Consider the following 16838-nt stretch of genomic DNA (forward strand, 5'->3'; position numbering starts at 1 on the left):
ATGTCCTCCTTCCATAAATTTACTTCGTTCCATTTTTATTTTTAAAATCAACCCCTCCTTTATTAATTGGCTACAATTGTAGCATCAGAGACAATAAGAGGAATAATAGCCATCGGGGCTGGCTACTTTATTGTTCCCTCTATATCAATGTTCAAAAACAATATTACTGAAATCTAAAGACATGAAATAACAAGCATCGAAGATCGCGCTGGCCACCGAAGATGAGTATTCCTCTTTGAGTGCTGAAATCACCACCACGCTATCTGAATTTACTTCAATTTTGCTGCACCCAGCTGTGCGGGAGAGGTTTAGGCCAAACCTAACTGCAATTGCTTCTGCTATGAAAGCATCATAGCAGATTTCAAGTTTTTCATTTGCTGCAGCTATAAACTTACCGTTGTGGTCTCTGATGACAACACCTATAGAGCCTTCAATTTACTTCGTTCCATTATGCCATGCACATTGCTACGATTACTTGCGATATACAAATTTAAATGTAGCATATGCTTGGTCTGGAACGGTAATCATGGTTACTCGCTTGAACCACGTCCCTCCATGGGCACCTCACACACTGCTTATCCCCACAAGCCATGGCCATATGACAACAAATCATATTGTCGGTCCAAGTAGAAACCCCATGGCGGCATGCCCCCGCAAGTAGCACATTTCAGAGAGCTCTTCCATGTCTATGGAGATGAGGGAGAATCTGGATATGTACCTCCATTGCCGGTGTCTCTCTGCCCTCCCTATGTCACCGTTCATTACCTAGGTTAGCAAGCGCCTAGATTAGACGATGGTGAGTCACATCTTAGTCATGCCTACTTCCTTAGAGCTTTCATCTCCACCTTGTTTCTGGTCGTTCGCTTATATAACCCCCTAGCTTGAAGGAAGTCTTCGGGCATTTGAATGTTCCTGCTCATTTTGAGCAGTATTTTGGTCATCAAGTCCATGAATATAACTTAATTTTATTTTTTAAAGCTTAGCACTCAATTTAGATACTCCGAATAGTACATATTTTTCCTAAGTAGACTAATTCAGGTATACACTTCTTTTAGGGGAGCACAAACTTAATCTGAGCACATCACTTAATAGCAAAATGGTTTACTTTTTGTTTCAAGCAGAAGAAAAATATTGTGTGCAAGTTAATGTGATCAAAGCATTGGTATTGGTCACCACTATAGTACACCTAACAGGATACAACCAAGAAATCAAATACACTCGTTTAGCCAATTGCTTATACACAAGAATCTCTAGTGGGTCACTTGTTTGTATCACTTGATGTCAACTAATCTCTTTTAAGTGCAAGTCTCTCCACAAAAATAGAGATTTTAGCAGACAATCTTTCAAAAGGAATAGAATATCATATGCAAATGCATGTCATGTGAGGGGACAAAGAAACTTATGGAGCATGTTGCTTGAGCATCTTTCATAGAGGGGAGTTCCCTCAAAAGAATTGAACCTGCTGTTGTGAAGTCCTAATGTTCATACTCATACAAGAAACAATCATAATGGTTGTGTGCTAGAAGATACAGAGTATAGTTATAGAAGATCAGTCCTTAAAATGCATATTCAAACCACAGGTTTCACAAAAAGAGAACTCTATAGGAGCCCAGGAGCTTGAGAAATAAAAGAGGCATTCATCGTAACAAAACACACTTATTTAAATGATTCGAGCTGTATTCTGGGTCTGATTGCGTGCTGCTGCTCCTGTTTAAATGGTTCGAGCAAGTATAACGTCTCTAGGTGCTCGCCAACCATGGCCAAGCCATCGCAAGCAATGCCGCTCCAACTACCAAGGCAATAGGACCAGACCTTCAAAATGCACAACTCATCAGCACTTTATCTCACCAAGTCACCATGGATAAAGCCTCTGACTCAATGATGCCGCTCCAACTATCAATGCAATAGGACCAGACCTACAAAACACACAACACTCATCAGCAATTTAACTCACCATGGATAAAGCCTCTGACTGAATTATATATAAACTAAAATCACATAATGATAACAATAGTTAGCATAACCTTGAGTGCCATTGATCGCATTCAGAACACGCAAAAGCCTCATTCAGTGAAAAATCTAAACAACAAAAAAACAACAGCATGACCTGCTTAATAACCTAAAAGATACTATATCATTTTTGTCCATCACGGGCCTTGAACTTTTGTATTCCTTAGTTGATCTACTCATTGATTTGTGTTTGCTGAGGTATGTATAATTATTTGAAAGATCATCCATGCATGATGTATGAGTTGGCCACGACGCAAAGAATAGTTATATCAGAGTTAAGAAAGACGAATGAATAAATCAAGCTTGGGCTACGCCACTCAAAACATAGTCTGTGTCATATTCAATTAGGATGACATTAACTACCCAGAGTCTCCTCATCTAGAATCGGGATGGATAGCAGTTAATGCAGATATTAACCCCGATCTTGGATGGTAAATTATATTTTGGAATCCTTTCAACTATGAAACCAAGGAAAAAACCACGGTTAATAAAATGTAGAAGATTAAATAACTAATACAGTTGTGTTAAAATATGATACGGGAGTAATTGTTGGGTTGCAACCTGAAACATTCCATCAGCGATAAACCCTGCACCCAGTAAAATTTGAAACATCGCTCAAGGAAGGAGATAATTGGTACACTTGCTTAGAAATTGAACAGATGAAGAAAATTTGATCACTTAAACAATAAATGAAGTATGGTAGCTATTATTTCTGATACTGGGAAGCTACAAAATAGAACATTACATCAGGAAAGAATATGAGTCATTTTGATCTAAGTGTGTTAAATTAATCGGTCAGCAATCTGGTGTAACCAATAATTCTAAAATGTCATTTAGAAACATGTCTCTACTGAATCAACATCGTAGCATCTCAAAAGATTACTCAATGAATAAAATTTCCATGTAACATAATTGGTCGTACAAGAAGACTTAGATAGGCATCATGGTATAATAGTTTGGTGTCAAGACTGTATATACATTAGAATTTTCTTCTCGGGCATGGTCTGGCCAACTGACCACACCCCAACCAGAAGTTTGTATCCATAACTTTCGTTTGCACTACTTCCAACATTTTGTTCCAATTGTTAGTCATCAAAGGGAAATTGGATACTGCACATGACCATATGTGATAAAACATACTTCATAGAGCACATGAACTATGAAAGGGAATACTGCACTTGGCACCTTCCACATGTTAGAGTGAGATAGAACATGACAAATAAAAGATCATGCTTCTCATCTTTAATAGTTCCAAGGCGACTAAACTTACCCCTGTTTTCAACACCTTCCACATAATTCTAGCCACTTAAATTATCCTCCCTGTTGAGCGGCACTTGAAGGTGCTAATCATCTACAAAACTCCTCAACAACAGGAGTTACATTATCATCTGAAGGATCCCTGAGAAAAGCCTAGCCAAAACCAGTAATTATGAGTATATCACCAGATTGCTCAACAAAGAAAAAATATAGACCGCATATCTAGTCTAGAATATAGATAGGTGAGAACTCCTAGGCCATATTTTAAGATGCACACAGATCATGCTTTTCAGCTCACCGGACACTGTCCCTATCAAGTCGAGATAGGCCATACCATAATTTTCTTTACGGCACCCAAAACAAGAATTAATTTTTGGCTATTTGTTATATGGCCTGCTCTTTTTTTGTAACAAGTAGCTACATATCAGTCTGAAATAAAATTTCTCAAATATGTGCATGATACCTGAGCAGTTACTCCCAGTAATATCAATTGAAATTTTTGGCATTATACAACCATATCCTTGGAGCAGTCTATGATTCCGATCGAAGGGATCTGCCTGCCGGTGCACATTTGACGAATGCATGTTACATTTTTACAGAAAGTAAGGCCTACAAACTGAACTGAAACAACATGTTAAGCATGTCCATATTGAAATTTGAAACTGATCCCTACAATGATGAGGAACCGCAACACAGAAGGCTACCTGAAACAATCAGCAGGTGTTTCGTTAATCATTTGCCATGACATCCTTCACACCTCAGGCATGATGGCCGGCCCTGGTGACTTCTCCTCAGCGGATCCCTCCAAAGGTGCTGCCGACGACGTTGTCCATGCGGCGCCGCTCCTCGTTGATGTTGTCGCCTAATGACTGTCCGATGTCAAGACTTCTCTAGAATAAGGAGTTAGTGACCAATATTATCAACATATTTTTATCGTCTTGTCAATAAGCTAGATTCTTAGTGTTGAACAATACCGAGTTTGCCGAATCTTCTTACCAATTTGGGTCACTAAACAAATTCAAAAGATATGATGTCCTTGTCTCAAATGATATGACCAAATTGCGACTAAAATCTGACCAGAAACAAATAAAACGAATTATCTACAAATATATTCATAAGGTGGTAACCAAAAAGAAACTTCTTTCTGAGCTCAAACCCTCCATACTCTCGATGTTCTGAATCACAAATGTCTTTGACTTACCAGGAAACCTTCTGAATAATAATTACCAATAAATCTATGAGCCATGGTTTTGAGAACAACATATGAAAAGAGTTCAAGTACGTATGCCCCTGAAAATGCAGTGTGGTTGGTAATTATTCTTATATTCCAACATTAAAGAGTTAAGTGTTTTGATAAAATGTTGCTTGCTCATCATAAGCACAAACACTTTGTTAAAGACATTTTATTACTCAAGCAAAGTAAATGCTTATGTGTAGAACAGAACAGAAGATGTAACATGGAAATTATGTTTGGTTTTGGGAAGGGTGACAAACCTGCATCTCTATCGGACAAAAGATTTTTCTTAGTTGGCCGGCCTCATCTAGAACCTGAAAGAAATATATTTATAAGGGTCTATTGTGCCGCAACCACATAGTAACATATATAACAAAAAATGGTGCACGAAGAGTTTGAGGTATGATGCGAGAGCTTCATCTTTGCTTTGTGTTTTACGCTTCCAGCGGCGCTGCCGGTGAAGACATAGGCAGGCACAACCGTGTGATCGAAGATGTTGACATGACATGGGTGGGGCGGCGGCCAGCGGCGCTCTGGCGGGTTGCAGGGACTGGTCCAGATGGTGGCGGTAGACCAGAGGCTGGAGGCAGCAATGCACCGCCAACGAGACGAGGGACGGGTTGGGGCTGGTTGTGTTGTAGGGTTGCCTCGTGAGGGCTGGGCTTGGTTAGCTATCTCCAACCCAACAAAAAACAATTCATCGATTGAAACATACTTCTTTGTCCACCCGGAGGCCTAAGGGTCCATTTGTCCCGTCGATTCTACAGATACCGCCGGCCCACTATTTTCCCATCAATGAATTCCTGCAATCTGTCTTTTTTATAAGGAATTGTTTTCCTCCTGGTTCCACCCAACTTTACTGATCGAAACCACAGCAAACTCTACAATCTAGCTTCCTCCACACCCTCGTGTATCTCATCAAGGTCCTCAAGTTCCTCACTCTCTGGAGACAGAAGGGCAACTGTCGAGGGAGGCGCATGGCGGGGTTGTCGGAATCATCCTGATTTCACAAACGAGAGCATCGTTGAATCTCTCTGAATCCACATCGCTAAATATTGGCAGTCTGCTACCATGTAAATCAATCAAAAAGACTTACATGAACATAATCTTGGCACCACGTCAAGGCACATACCTGGATCTAGGGAAAACTCCATTGAAGACAACAGGTTTTGTTTAGAAAGTTCTTGGCCACCCTACTCGTGTTCTTCACTGGCCTGATCCATGTGGCCCAACACGTTAGCATTCACACCGGCACGACCGACTATTTCCGGATGTTGTCTTCCCCTGCAGAGAAAAAACAGAAAAATGAGCCCAACCAATATGACAACTTAATTTGCAAATTAACAAGAAAAATTAGAAGGCATGACAGTACACAAGTTTGATAGTTTTTTGTGAAAAGAAAGATACAAAATTTAAATTAGGTGGAGTACTTGCTTATCAACACCATTGCTGATACAGTAGTATCATTCCCTCTGGTTCCTTCACTATCACATCCGTCCATTTTCATGACCTGCTGAATTCCAATACATTTAGGAGCAGTGGCGGAGGACGGAGGAAAATCAAGGTGGGGCTGACTCTAAACTCCAGAGCTCAAAAGAAATGGTTTGATGCAAAGCAAAAACAAAGTATTTGACACCTTGACCACTACTATGCATGATCTTCAGTTGACAGAAATTCATAAACTTATATTGCATCGCTCTAAATTCAGAAAAAACGAATTAACAACTATGGTGACCCCTGCCCCTTTGCGTTTGCTGACCCCTGCCTCTCCCCTTCATGTCCAACTTGGATTCAAAAGATGGACGGGCCGGCGGCGGCGGCGGGTGATAGTGGAAGGCGGGGGGCGGCGGCGGCGAAGTGGGAAGATTGAGGCGGCGGCGGCGGAGCGGGGAGATTGGGGCGGCGCTGCATCGCTAGACGAGGGAGATAGGGCGGCCGCATGGAAATCGTGTGGATCGAGAGACGGATGGTGGCGTATGTTTTTTTTTCATTTTGCACGGGGTGGTGGGAGGTGGGCGAAGGTTAACCGACGAAAAAAAACCGGACGAAAGTGGTGGGACGAAAATTGACCGGCGGAGACTACCAATGCTCCATTAGGAGTAGAGATAATCATGACATCCTGCATTCATACATAGGGTTTGTAGAAAACAAATCAATCCACTTACATAAGAACGCAAGTTATATTTCGTCTACCACCAGTCCACCATCAACCTACTCATAGCTCAGACGAACTAACATCCAAAACAAGTCACTCAAGAATGCTCAACTTTGACTGCATTGACCTGACCAAAAAGGTTATCTTCTTCTCCAACCACCTCTACCGATTTTTTCATATCTTTTCATGCCATAATTAAATTTGTTTTTATCTATTCTCTTATCTATTAATGTCACCTTTAAGTCTCCTTTTGCATACCATTTCATATTGCCCTTAGAGTCTATCTTTTTCTATCTATTTTTTCATATCTACTCAGGTCATCATTAAGTCTTATTATTCCTAGTTATTATTGTCATTGTTGTTTTTCTCATTCTCTTTCTCTTTGAGAGCAGATAATCTCACTATTAGGTATTTTTTATCTATTTTGCCATATATTTTCATGCCACTGTGAAGTTTCTCTTTCTTATATTTGCATGCCATCATTAAGTTTATTTTCCCCATCTATGTTGTCCTATATTTTCATGCCTCCATTAAGTCCTTTTTTCCTCTCAGCGCAAAAAAAAAAACTTGTTTTTCCTAGTTATTGATATCATCATCAGGATTCTTATTTTTGTCCTCTTTGAGAGCACATGTTTCCATGGTTGATGGCTCCACAATTTTCCTTGGGAACTCCCTATGGCAAGCGCTATTCTTGCTATTCTTTCTCTTTATCATAACATCTTGCATTTATACATATGGTTTGTAGAAAAGTTATATTTTTACCACCATCAACACTACTCATAGCCCGGAGAAACTAACGTCCAGACAGGTCACTCCAAGGCACTCAACTTTGACTACGTCGATACGAGTGAGAAAGTTATATCATTCTCGAACCACCTCAAATGATTGGTGGTTTAATTTCTTATTTATTTTTTATTTCAGCATAATTTATATGGAAGCTAACATTGCAGTCAGTGTTGTGTGTTTTAGTGTTTGTCATCTCTAACGATTGTTAATGGAATGAACGTCACGACTAGCATGGGATATCCCTTCCTAACTATCGGTGCTTCATGTGTAGCACTTTTGAATCATGCTTTACTAGAGATGTTGATGGCATTATCACGTCACCAACTTGTGCTATGACCCATGGGGGCTTATATCTCATGGTCACAAACTACAAAGCAATCCCCGTGCATTCCTGTATACTCCATCAGCACACCGCCGCTATTGCAGCGGACAAGTTTGACAGTATCACTTCTCGTGATGTCGTTAATCGATCAATTGCTAACCCATGGCTCGATTGTAACCTCCAAATGACCCCGCATGAAGTGGACCTAGAATGGTTGCCATGACCGTGTTAGGCTTGTGTTGTATCCTTCCCTCATATGTTCCTTTTAGACATCATGAGTGCTGCAGCATGAAGTGACAATAGCTTGTTGTGGAGGCCAAAAACTAAGGGCACTTACTAATTTTAGATTAGGTGGATCGAGCAGATATGCTCATCTGAAATAAGATCAGTCATCTTCTCTCATATCTTTGGGACACCCATGAACAACAATAGTATTCATGCGTAGAGGAGTGGAGCACTAGTTGCCTCGACAATGTTTTAGTGCAGTACTCCCCATTCTGTTGGACTCCGGTACAAATCTGAAGTAGGATGTTTGACCATGGAAAATCGAATGTTTTCATTGCAAATTACGTTCTCCGAGGATGTCAAGTTTAGTTGGCGAGTATGGCAAATCCGCCTCAGTTTATTTTTCGTGAGAAAATTGTCGTCCTTGCAAACTAAATTTGCCATCATCGCGCCAACATAAATTTCCATCAATAACGTTAAATTCTTCATGCTTAAAAATCTGACAGTGTTTTCGTTTCTTTTTACTTTGTGTATTAGGCTTGTCTGAAGTCAAACTTCATAAAATTTGACCAAATTTGTACTCCCTCCCTATCAAAATATAAGGCGTTTTTTAGGCTACTTTAGCCTAAAAAAAGGTCTTATATTTTAGTATAGAGGTAGTATTAAATATTATCAATATTTTAGTATAAAGCGTATTTCCAAGTGTTTTATACTTAAGATAAAATTAATATGTGAAGTTTGCACCGTAGCTCCGAGTCAACTCGGATTCCAACTGGACTCCGATTGGCCCTAGTCGTGTCCGACTCGGCTATGTCTCCCCAGTGGCCCAGTCCCCACCGAGCCGTCTGTGAAATTAAGCCCGTGTCCGTGTTTGTTTGATAGCCATTACCTCATTACCTAGTAGGATTAGAAATAATACTCGTGTAGGTTAGCTTATTATGTCCTGCCTACTATATATATATATATATATATATATATATATATATATTGATCAAGTCGATTAGTTAGCTTAGCTACGTTTCCGGCCGTCGGCGAGATCAGGCGCGTGAGCTTGATTCGTTGGTATACTAAATACGCTGTGCAACTCGCGACATGTTGGACATCCATCGGTCAATGGCGTCCCAGCCCCGGAGCCCCGCCGCTCCGGCCGACGACGGCGCCAACAACGGCGACTTTCTCCCCGCGGACGAGCTGCAGGAGGTGTTCTTGCGGCTGCCGTCAAAGTCTCTCGCCCGCCTCCGGACAATCTGCCGGTCGTGGCGGTCCATGCTCTCCGACCCGCTCTTCGTCGCCGCACACGCGACCCGCTCCCGCGCGGACTCCATCTTCGTCGTCGCCGTCCACCACCCTGGTCACCAACTAGTCGACATCAACCTCGTGGACGTGTCCACCGGCGCCGTGCTGAGGTGCATGGACGGGCTAGCCCTAGCCAGGCGTCGATTCTGCGTGGGCGGCGAGCTCCTCTGTTTCGTGGAGCCTACACCTGGTGGCGGCGCAGGCGCAGTCCAGGTCCTCGACCCGGCCACAGGCGCCACCACCGACGTCCTTCAACCCGGCGACGCCACAGACGGTGGCACCATGACCGACGTCCTCCAACCCGGCGGCGCCACGGCGCCACAAATTCACACCGGCTGCACCGCCTCATTGTACTTGGTCGGGCACGTGCCCACCACGGGAGAGCACAAGGTGCTCCACATCACCGACGTCCGCGGCAAGCAGGCGTGCGAGGTCTTCACCATCGGAGCCGCCGCCGGCCGCAACAACATCCGCCAATGCCAGCGCTGGAGGCCAGCGCAGAGCCCTCCGATGCGCGTCGACTCGATCCCCCGACGCAGAGCCGTTGTCAACGGGGTCGCCTACTTCCTGCCCTCCAATCACAACGGGCGCTGCCTGCCGGACTACGACAGCGTCGCCGCGTTCGACCTCGAGAAGGAGGAGTGGAGGCCCGCTCCCATCCGGGGCCCGCTGAGCAGCGAGCGTCCGGGCCACTGCGACCAACTCCTGCGTTTCAGCCTGGCCGAGCTGAATGGCCGCCTCATCATGGTCCATCACAACTACCAATGCAAAACCATCGACATGTACTCCCTCTCCCTGACGGACACGGGGGAGGGGGTAGAGTGGTCGAGGGGGCCATCTCTACGTCTCGACTCTGTTCTCGACCGTAACCGTAAAGGGGAAACTCTGGCACAACTACTGATGGAGCTGGACGACGGGAGGATCGTGCTCTTTGTACCAGGGACTAGCGTCGTGCGGGTGTATGATCCAAGAAAGGAGACTAGGACGGACGTGATGGAGATGCCTCGGTGTGGTATTGTTGGGTGCTACAAAGGTAGCCTCCTTCCGTTTCGTGTGGTAGGTGAAGCCGGGTGTGTTTGTGGATGAACTTGTACTCGAATTTAGTTCTACTCTAGTTTAGATAAAAATTTACTTTGGTATCTGAGTTTTCATGGTTTGTCTGTATCCGTCGCAATGAGATTCTCAAGTCCGCTCTCATGAATCAATAACCATCAGCATTACATTTCTTTTCTTTCATATTTTTCTTCCAATAAGTAGTTGCGCACACACCACATCAATCCACTCCTTGAGCTTTCTTAACACATCCCTACAACCCACGGAAAAGAGAAACTAAATCTCTAACTCCCAAAATTTACACGCAAACTACGGATCTTTCAAAAAATTAAACTCAATGCACTTGGGTCTTAACATGAAAAGTGGGTGGATCGCACACTTGGCTAGCGTGTAGTTTCTTACATATATACCATCTTAATGCATTCCTACGACCCAATGAAACTAAAATAAATATCGAAACACCACATATATGTTGATTAGTCCATTAAAATGCCGCATCATGGAAAGAACCAACTGCCAATTGTCTAATGAGGGAAATGGTGGGCCTAGGAACGTGATGAATCCATTGCAAGATCGTGACAGAGAGATCCAGGCGGTTGGGCGTGGGCGTGACTCAAGGAATTGACATGGGAGGTGCATAGCCCAGACGGTTGTGGAGAGAGAAGAGAGATCTCTACATTTCTTCGTTTTTATCGTCGTTCGTCCTTCAATTGGATTGACGTGGCTTCGACTTACAATCATCTCTCTTTCTCTTCAGTCTACAACTTCCCAGCCCTAGTCGATTTCCATATCTGTCGCAGCCTCCTCGACCTCTGCACCTCCTGCACATGACGATGGCGCTACTTCCAGCACACTCGGGTATACGTATGAGCTCTCGATCTGGACCACGCCAACCCTCATATCCCATCTCCACCCCACCACCCACCACCATCTCAATGTCCAATTTTAAAAATGTTGAGTGGTGTTAAAAATATACTTTCTTCAATCATGTAACTTTCAAAAAATAACAAAGACGAACAAGCATAAACGAAAAAGCAAACAAAAGACAAAAATAACAAGGAAAGAGAACAAAAATGAAAAATGAAAAGAAAGGAAAGAAAGGAAAGAAAACCACGAAAGCCAAATGCAAAACGTGAAAACTGGACATAAACCGCGACAACTCGGACATGGAAATCTAGTAGAGAAAATGGAGAAATAACACGAAAAACCATAGAGAACTGCCTAAGCCACATATCGGTGCCCATGGGCGATTGCCTCGCTATATACATTGTGTGTTTAGTGTTTCCACCACATTCAAACCCACATTAAATAATACTAACCTATAATATCAAGAAAAAAAAGTGTGAATCTATTATGAGTTATAGAAACGGAAGACCAAAAGGCAAAAGAGCAAACCATCTGGTCATGTATACCGATAATTTCCGTTTCACACACAAGTCCAGAATCTATTATGGTTTCTTTTTCATTTTAAGCGATTTTTATTGGTTTTTCTTCTTTGATCTTTTTCTAGGCAAAACCATATTCATTTTTTGTTTTCTTTTGTTTTATATGTGTTTCCTTTCTAGGTGTTTCACACGTTCTTCTTTATTTATTGATTTATTTTCCTATAAATTTATCATTTTTTCGCGAGGTAAAGGTAGATTTCATTAAGCCAAGGAGGCTTCTCAGCCTTCGAAAGGTTTACAATACAGTCTAAACTCGATTGCACCCAAACAGCCGTGCGCGGGGTACTACGTTCATACGCGGCGAGCGTGTGACTAACTTTATTTTTTTGAACGATGATATGAACATGTATCATGCGTGCATGGATACATTTTTTCAATCTACAAACTTGTTTCAAAATTCTCCCTCCGTCCCAAAATAATTGTCTCAAGCTTAGTACAACTTTATACTAGAGCTAGTACAAAGTTGAGACACTTATTTTGAGATGAGGGGAAGTATATGAATAGTTTAAAAATATATTTGGTAAGCATTTTTAATACATAATGAACATTCACAAACATGTAATTATTTTTTTAATACACGATAAACCCTTTTACATACATGGTAAACCTTTTTAAAAATATGTGATGCACATTTTCACATATGGGATGAACATTTGTTAAATACGCAATAAATATTTTTCAAAATACAGGACAGATATTTATACACACAAATCTAAATATTTATTTACATGCCTTAATATATTGTTCTATATTTTAAACTGTTTTTATTTTTATAATTTTATTAGTTGAATAAAAAAAGGTGAAAAATATATAAACGAGTAAATTGGGCAGCGGCCCACTTACGCTGGGGTGTGCGTTGCTCTTCGTATCCGGCGCCCTACGCGCGGAATAGGAGGTCCCGGTCGTCGTGGGACGTGGGAGACCGAAATCACTTCCTCGCCCCAAAATCTTGTCGACGGCGCCGCCGCCGCCGCCCCCGGCACCTCCTCCCGAGGCTTGTAGCGCTTCGCGACGGCAGCACGCCCTGTCCCAGCTTGTTAGCTCCGACGCAGGTCCTCTTTGGCGCCCTCCGTGTCCAGTCTAGCTCGGCCGGCGATGGCAGCGGAGCAGCGGTCGGAGAAGAAGAATCCGCCGCCGGAGAAGAAGGCCCCGCTCCCGAAGGTGGTCACGCTCAACAAGGCCCTCAATTTGGTGAGCCCCGCATCCCTCAAAAAGACCCGTCGGTTCCTCTTCCTCCTGTTACTCTCCTAGCCAAGATATGTTCGATGCAATCCTCTGTGCTTAAGATTGGTCGCACCTGGTATGTAGTATATTGTACATAGAACTTGCAGCGCTCTCTGTTATTTCTATTTAGGTGATTGCTGTGTCTCCAAAGCAACCGATGCTGCGCCGAGAGCCATCGCCACGATGCCGTATATGTTTTTGTATTTGTTGAGTGCTTGATAGGATTGTGTATCAGTGTATTTGTTGAGTGCTTGATAGGATTGTGCCATACTCACCCATTTCATATGTCATTCTCAGGCCCAGACATGGGTGGACAAAATGAGCTCTCTGGAGCCGGATGAGCTGAACGATAAGGATTTCGAGGGTCGGCCGTCAGGGTATATAATTCATCTATCCTTCTTTCTTAGTATTCATGTGTAATTGGTTTATGAGGCTGACCAATTTCGTTGTAGGCTTGGCCTTGGTGCTAGAGTGGCGCCAAACGCAAAGCGGGCAGCTCCCACCAATCCAGTGGAGAGGAGGCTGCTCAGGAAGGTGAATGCGCAGAAGAGGAAGTCAGCGGAGGAAGAGAAAATAAATACTCAGGAGGTGAATGAGGCGAGTGATGATGATAGCGGTGAGCCTCAAGGTAGAACCAGTGCTTGTAGCAAGAAGAGGGAATTGCCTTCCGTTACTTCAATGCCATTAGGGAAGAAGACCAAGTGACAGTTTGTATGCACGGAACCCTCTAAATATTCATACATGTCTTGATGTTCTAGTCAGATTTTGACAAACCCCTAGGCGATTCTATTTTACCAGCTTACACCCTACAGTGGGTATTTGTTAAATGTAAGGGCATAGCTGGGCTGGATATTTGGCAACTCAATTTGAGCAGTTCCAGTGTTGTCCGTCTGAAGTTGAATAGAGCCTGATTTTCCATTTGATTCCCTGAAATTTCTGCTCCATCCATTCCAACTTCATGTCAGACTTGCTATTACTTTATATATCCTAGAATTTTTATTTCTATTGACAAAATTTCTTTAGATGTTGCCTTATAGTATAGGGGCAAGAAATAAACCCTTGTTTCTCAAGACCAAATGTTTAAAGGTCCATCCAGTGTTCGTTATTATGACTGTTTAAGGAACATAGTTTGTAAGGTGTTTCTTAAATTGCTTTTCCGCTACCAATGTCATTTCCTAAAAGGGGAACCCATGTGGAAGTGAAGGATGAATGGTTCCTTCAAAGTGGACACCTCCTACAGGTTAGTAGTTTCCGAACCTTCTTGATGCAGTATTGTGGCTGGGGAGCAGAGGATGCTAGAGAACCCCTACGAGTACATTAGCAGATGGCCCTCTTAAGGCTACCAGTGCAAGGTTTCTGAATGTTTTGAGTTTTGAGATAATGTATGAGTGTCAGGCTTCAAATTAACGGATGAGTCCATGCTGCTGCGCCGCACAACGCCAACCCTGTAAGTATCAAAAGTTTCCGAATAGATACTTTTTTGTAAGTATCCCATGATGTTATATTTTCTTGTCCATTTCGTAAGGTGCCCAACATCCTGGTTTCTCTGCACTGTTCCATTAATGCACACACAAAAGAGCTGCAAGTTGAATGACTTCTCCAGATGGCAGTAGGCAGACAAACTAGATTCAGCGAGTAGTGAGAAGACCATATGAATTTATTGCAAAAATCTAAGGTGCATGCTTACATAGAGAAAATAGGGGAACAGGGAGGGATATGTCTAGCTAGTCTGGGAAACTGTGAGAACTTAGTCAGATCCTTATTTGAAGTAGTGCTTCTGTCCTTGGTAACAATCTTCCGTTCTGATCAACAGACCATGTCCTAGCACGAGAGGATGTTGATATGACTCGAAGTTGCTGCCATGGCCAGCAGGCGTATCTTATTCTTTTTCGGGCACTGTCTCTCCCTTTTCTTGCATGTGTATCTTCTTGCTCTATCTGCCTTGTCAACTCTTCTATTCTCTGTTGTAACCCAGCAGATCTACTGTCAGCAAGCTTAAGGCATGCATCTGCAGCAGCTTGTGCTGCCATTGCACTGGCGGCTAATTTCTCTTTTAGCTGTATCTTGCTGTTTGCAGCATCTAAATCTGCTTTTACTCTTCGCAGTTCTTCTCTGAGCAAGGTCACCTGAAAAGGTAGCTCGTTAGAACATGTACAGCTCCTCTCATGAATGACTAAATGAGAGATGTTTTCCTATTGCATTTACCGCAAAGTGCAAACTCAAGGATTTCAAACTTACGATTTTTAAATTAATAAAAGTTGGACATGCTTATATCTTTCAATTTTGTTCTAATTACTTTGAAGGAGCATCATATTTTCATATCAATTCTCTAATGATGTTATGCTCAATTGTCATTTATCAATCTGAGAAGCGCATTTCTTGACCTCAAGAGGTCCATTTTAATGAAGCTTAGGTCAAACTTATTCCTCTTGGGTTACCTCCTGGTTCAGTTCTTTAATGGCAGCTTTTCCAGCTTCTACTTCCAACGCACATGCCTCTTTCCATCGTGCAGCTTCCTGTTCTACTTCCTTTACCCGGACATTGAGCTCTTCCACCTTAGGTATGAGAAAGAGACTTCAGATCCTGGGCAATTACAGGGCTAGAAAATAAAAAATTTACATAAATAAATAATACATATTGTTATACACTTTGAAGTAGGAGAATTTCCCGTTCTCTTAGATCCTGTATGTGCGACTCATGTTTGATTATCTTCTGAGCCTGTTGAGCAGCGAGAAGTTGCAAATGATCACAATCTGACCTGTTAGAGCAGTTTGATGTTATCAGTTAGCGTAGATTACAGGAATGCCCTTTAGTGGTCCATAAAAAAAATGGTAGACATCTTTGGTCGGCGACTACCTGGACTCGTCTAAGGCCTGTCTGAGGTCATTGATCTCATGATGCAGGTTTTTCAGTGTCTTACCAACTATTGAAGCCTGAAAGGAAACAGCTTGAAGTAGTTTATTAGCTGGCAAGTTTTCCAGTGCATGATGGTTTCGGTGGACAACTTCTAAACATAACAAGATCACTAGTTTCTAGCTGCATTGCATGCAGGATCATAAAATGGGGATTACATGACGATTACTTCACAAATAACAACTATGTACTGTATTTTGTAGTTGGTGTTTGGGGCTATTATCTAAAGAACAAAACCATTGCAGCTACCGAGGAGTGATGTAGAAATACTTACCAGACTGTCAACCTCCTGTTTACTTTCTCTTCCATTAGATGCTGCACTGGCGCTGGAGCTGCTCATCTCATCTCCTTCTGATTCTCCACTTATCACCTCCATGATGAAGCCAAAGCCAACCTTCTGCAACCCCTTCTCAGCAATCTGCAGGATTGAACTTCTCTGATCACCGTCGCCCTTCAACACACGAAGGCTATTCTCCGCCGCCTCCTTCTCAGTTACAGCAACTTCCAACATGCTCCTAATATCCTGGTTCTCCTTCTTTAAGCTTGATATCATACTCTCCATCCTGCATCTCTCCTTCCTTTCCTTCTCCCTGCACTCCGAGAGCCTGATCTCCACCTCCTTGGCCAGATCATGGATGTTATGAGCCTCCAATCCCAGGAATTCCAGCCCATCCTTGGGATCAAGATTCGATCGGCAAGAAATCATTTCTGCTTTCTCTTCAGAAGCTCTACCCAGGATATTCTCCAAGATCTCACCCGCCGAGTGGAGCGACACGACAATCTTCTGCACGACAAACTTAGTTTGGTGATCCATGGCTGGTATCTGCAGATACTTGGTGCAAGAGAAGAGAAGGGAAAGCTTTTTCTGGTAGGGAAGCAGGACATAGCTGACAGTCAAAGGAAACCTTGAAGGGTAGT

The 16838-nt window shown here is 42.7% G+C and overlaps 2 protein-coding genes across 2 annotated transcripts; one reads left to right on the forward strand and one right to left on the reverse strand.

The window, feature by feature from the left end:
- Positions 1–12648: 12648 nt before the first annotated feature.
- On the forward strand, positions 12649–13940 carry LOC123150646 (uncharacterized). Its single transcript, XM_044570477.1, has 3 exons — positions 12649–12974; positions 13305–13384; positions 13460–13940. The coding sequence occupies exons 1-3, from the start codon at positions 12879–12881 to the stop codon at positions 13710–13712; spliced, it is 429 nt and encodes a 142-aa protein (XP_044426412.1). The 5' UTR covers positions 12649–12878; the 3' UTR covers positions 13713–13940.
- Positions 13941–14643: 703 nt separating this feature from the next.
- On the reverse strand, positions 14644–16838 carry LOC123152684 (uncharacterized protein At3g49055). Its single transcript, XM_044572180.1, has 5 exons — positions 16195–16838; positions 15864–15940; positions 15654–15765; positions 15446–15562; positions 14644–15133 (listed from the first exon to the last, which is right to left on the reverse strand). Exons 1-5 carry the CDS (start codon positions 16732–16734, stop codon positions 14759–14761), a joined length of 1221 nt encoding a protein of 406 aa, XP_044428115.1. The 5' UTR covers positions 16735–16838; the 3' UTR covers positions 14644–14758.

This window comes from Triticum aestivum, chromosome 7A (assembly GCF_018294505.1).
Source record: "Triticum aestivum cultivar Chinese Spring chromosome 7A, IWGSC CS RefSeq v2.1, whole genome shotgun sequence".
Lineage (NCBI taxonomy): Eukaryota > Viridiplantae > Streptophyta > Magnoliopsida > Poales > Poaceae > Triticum > Triticum aestivum.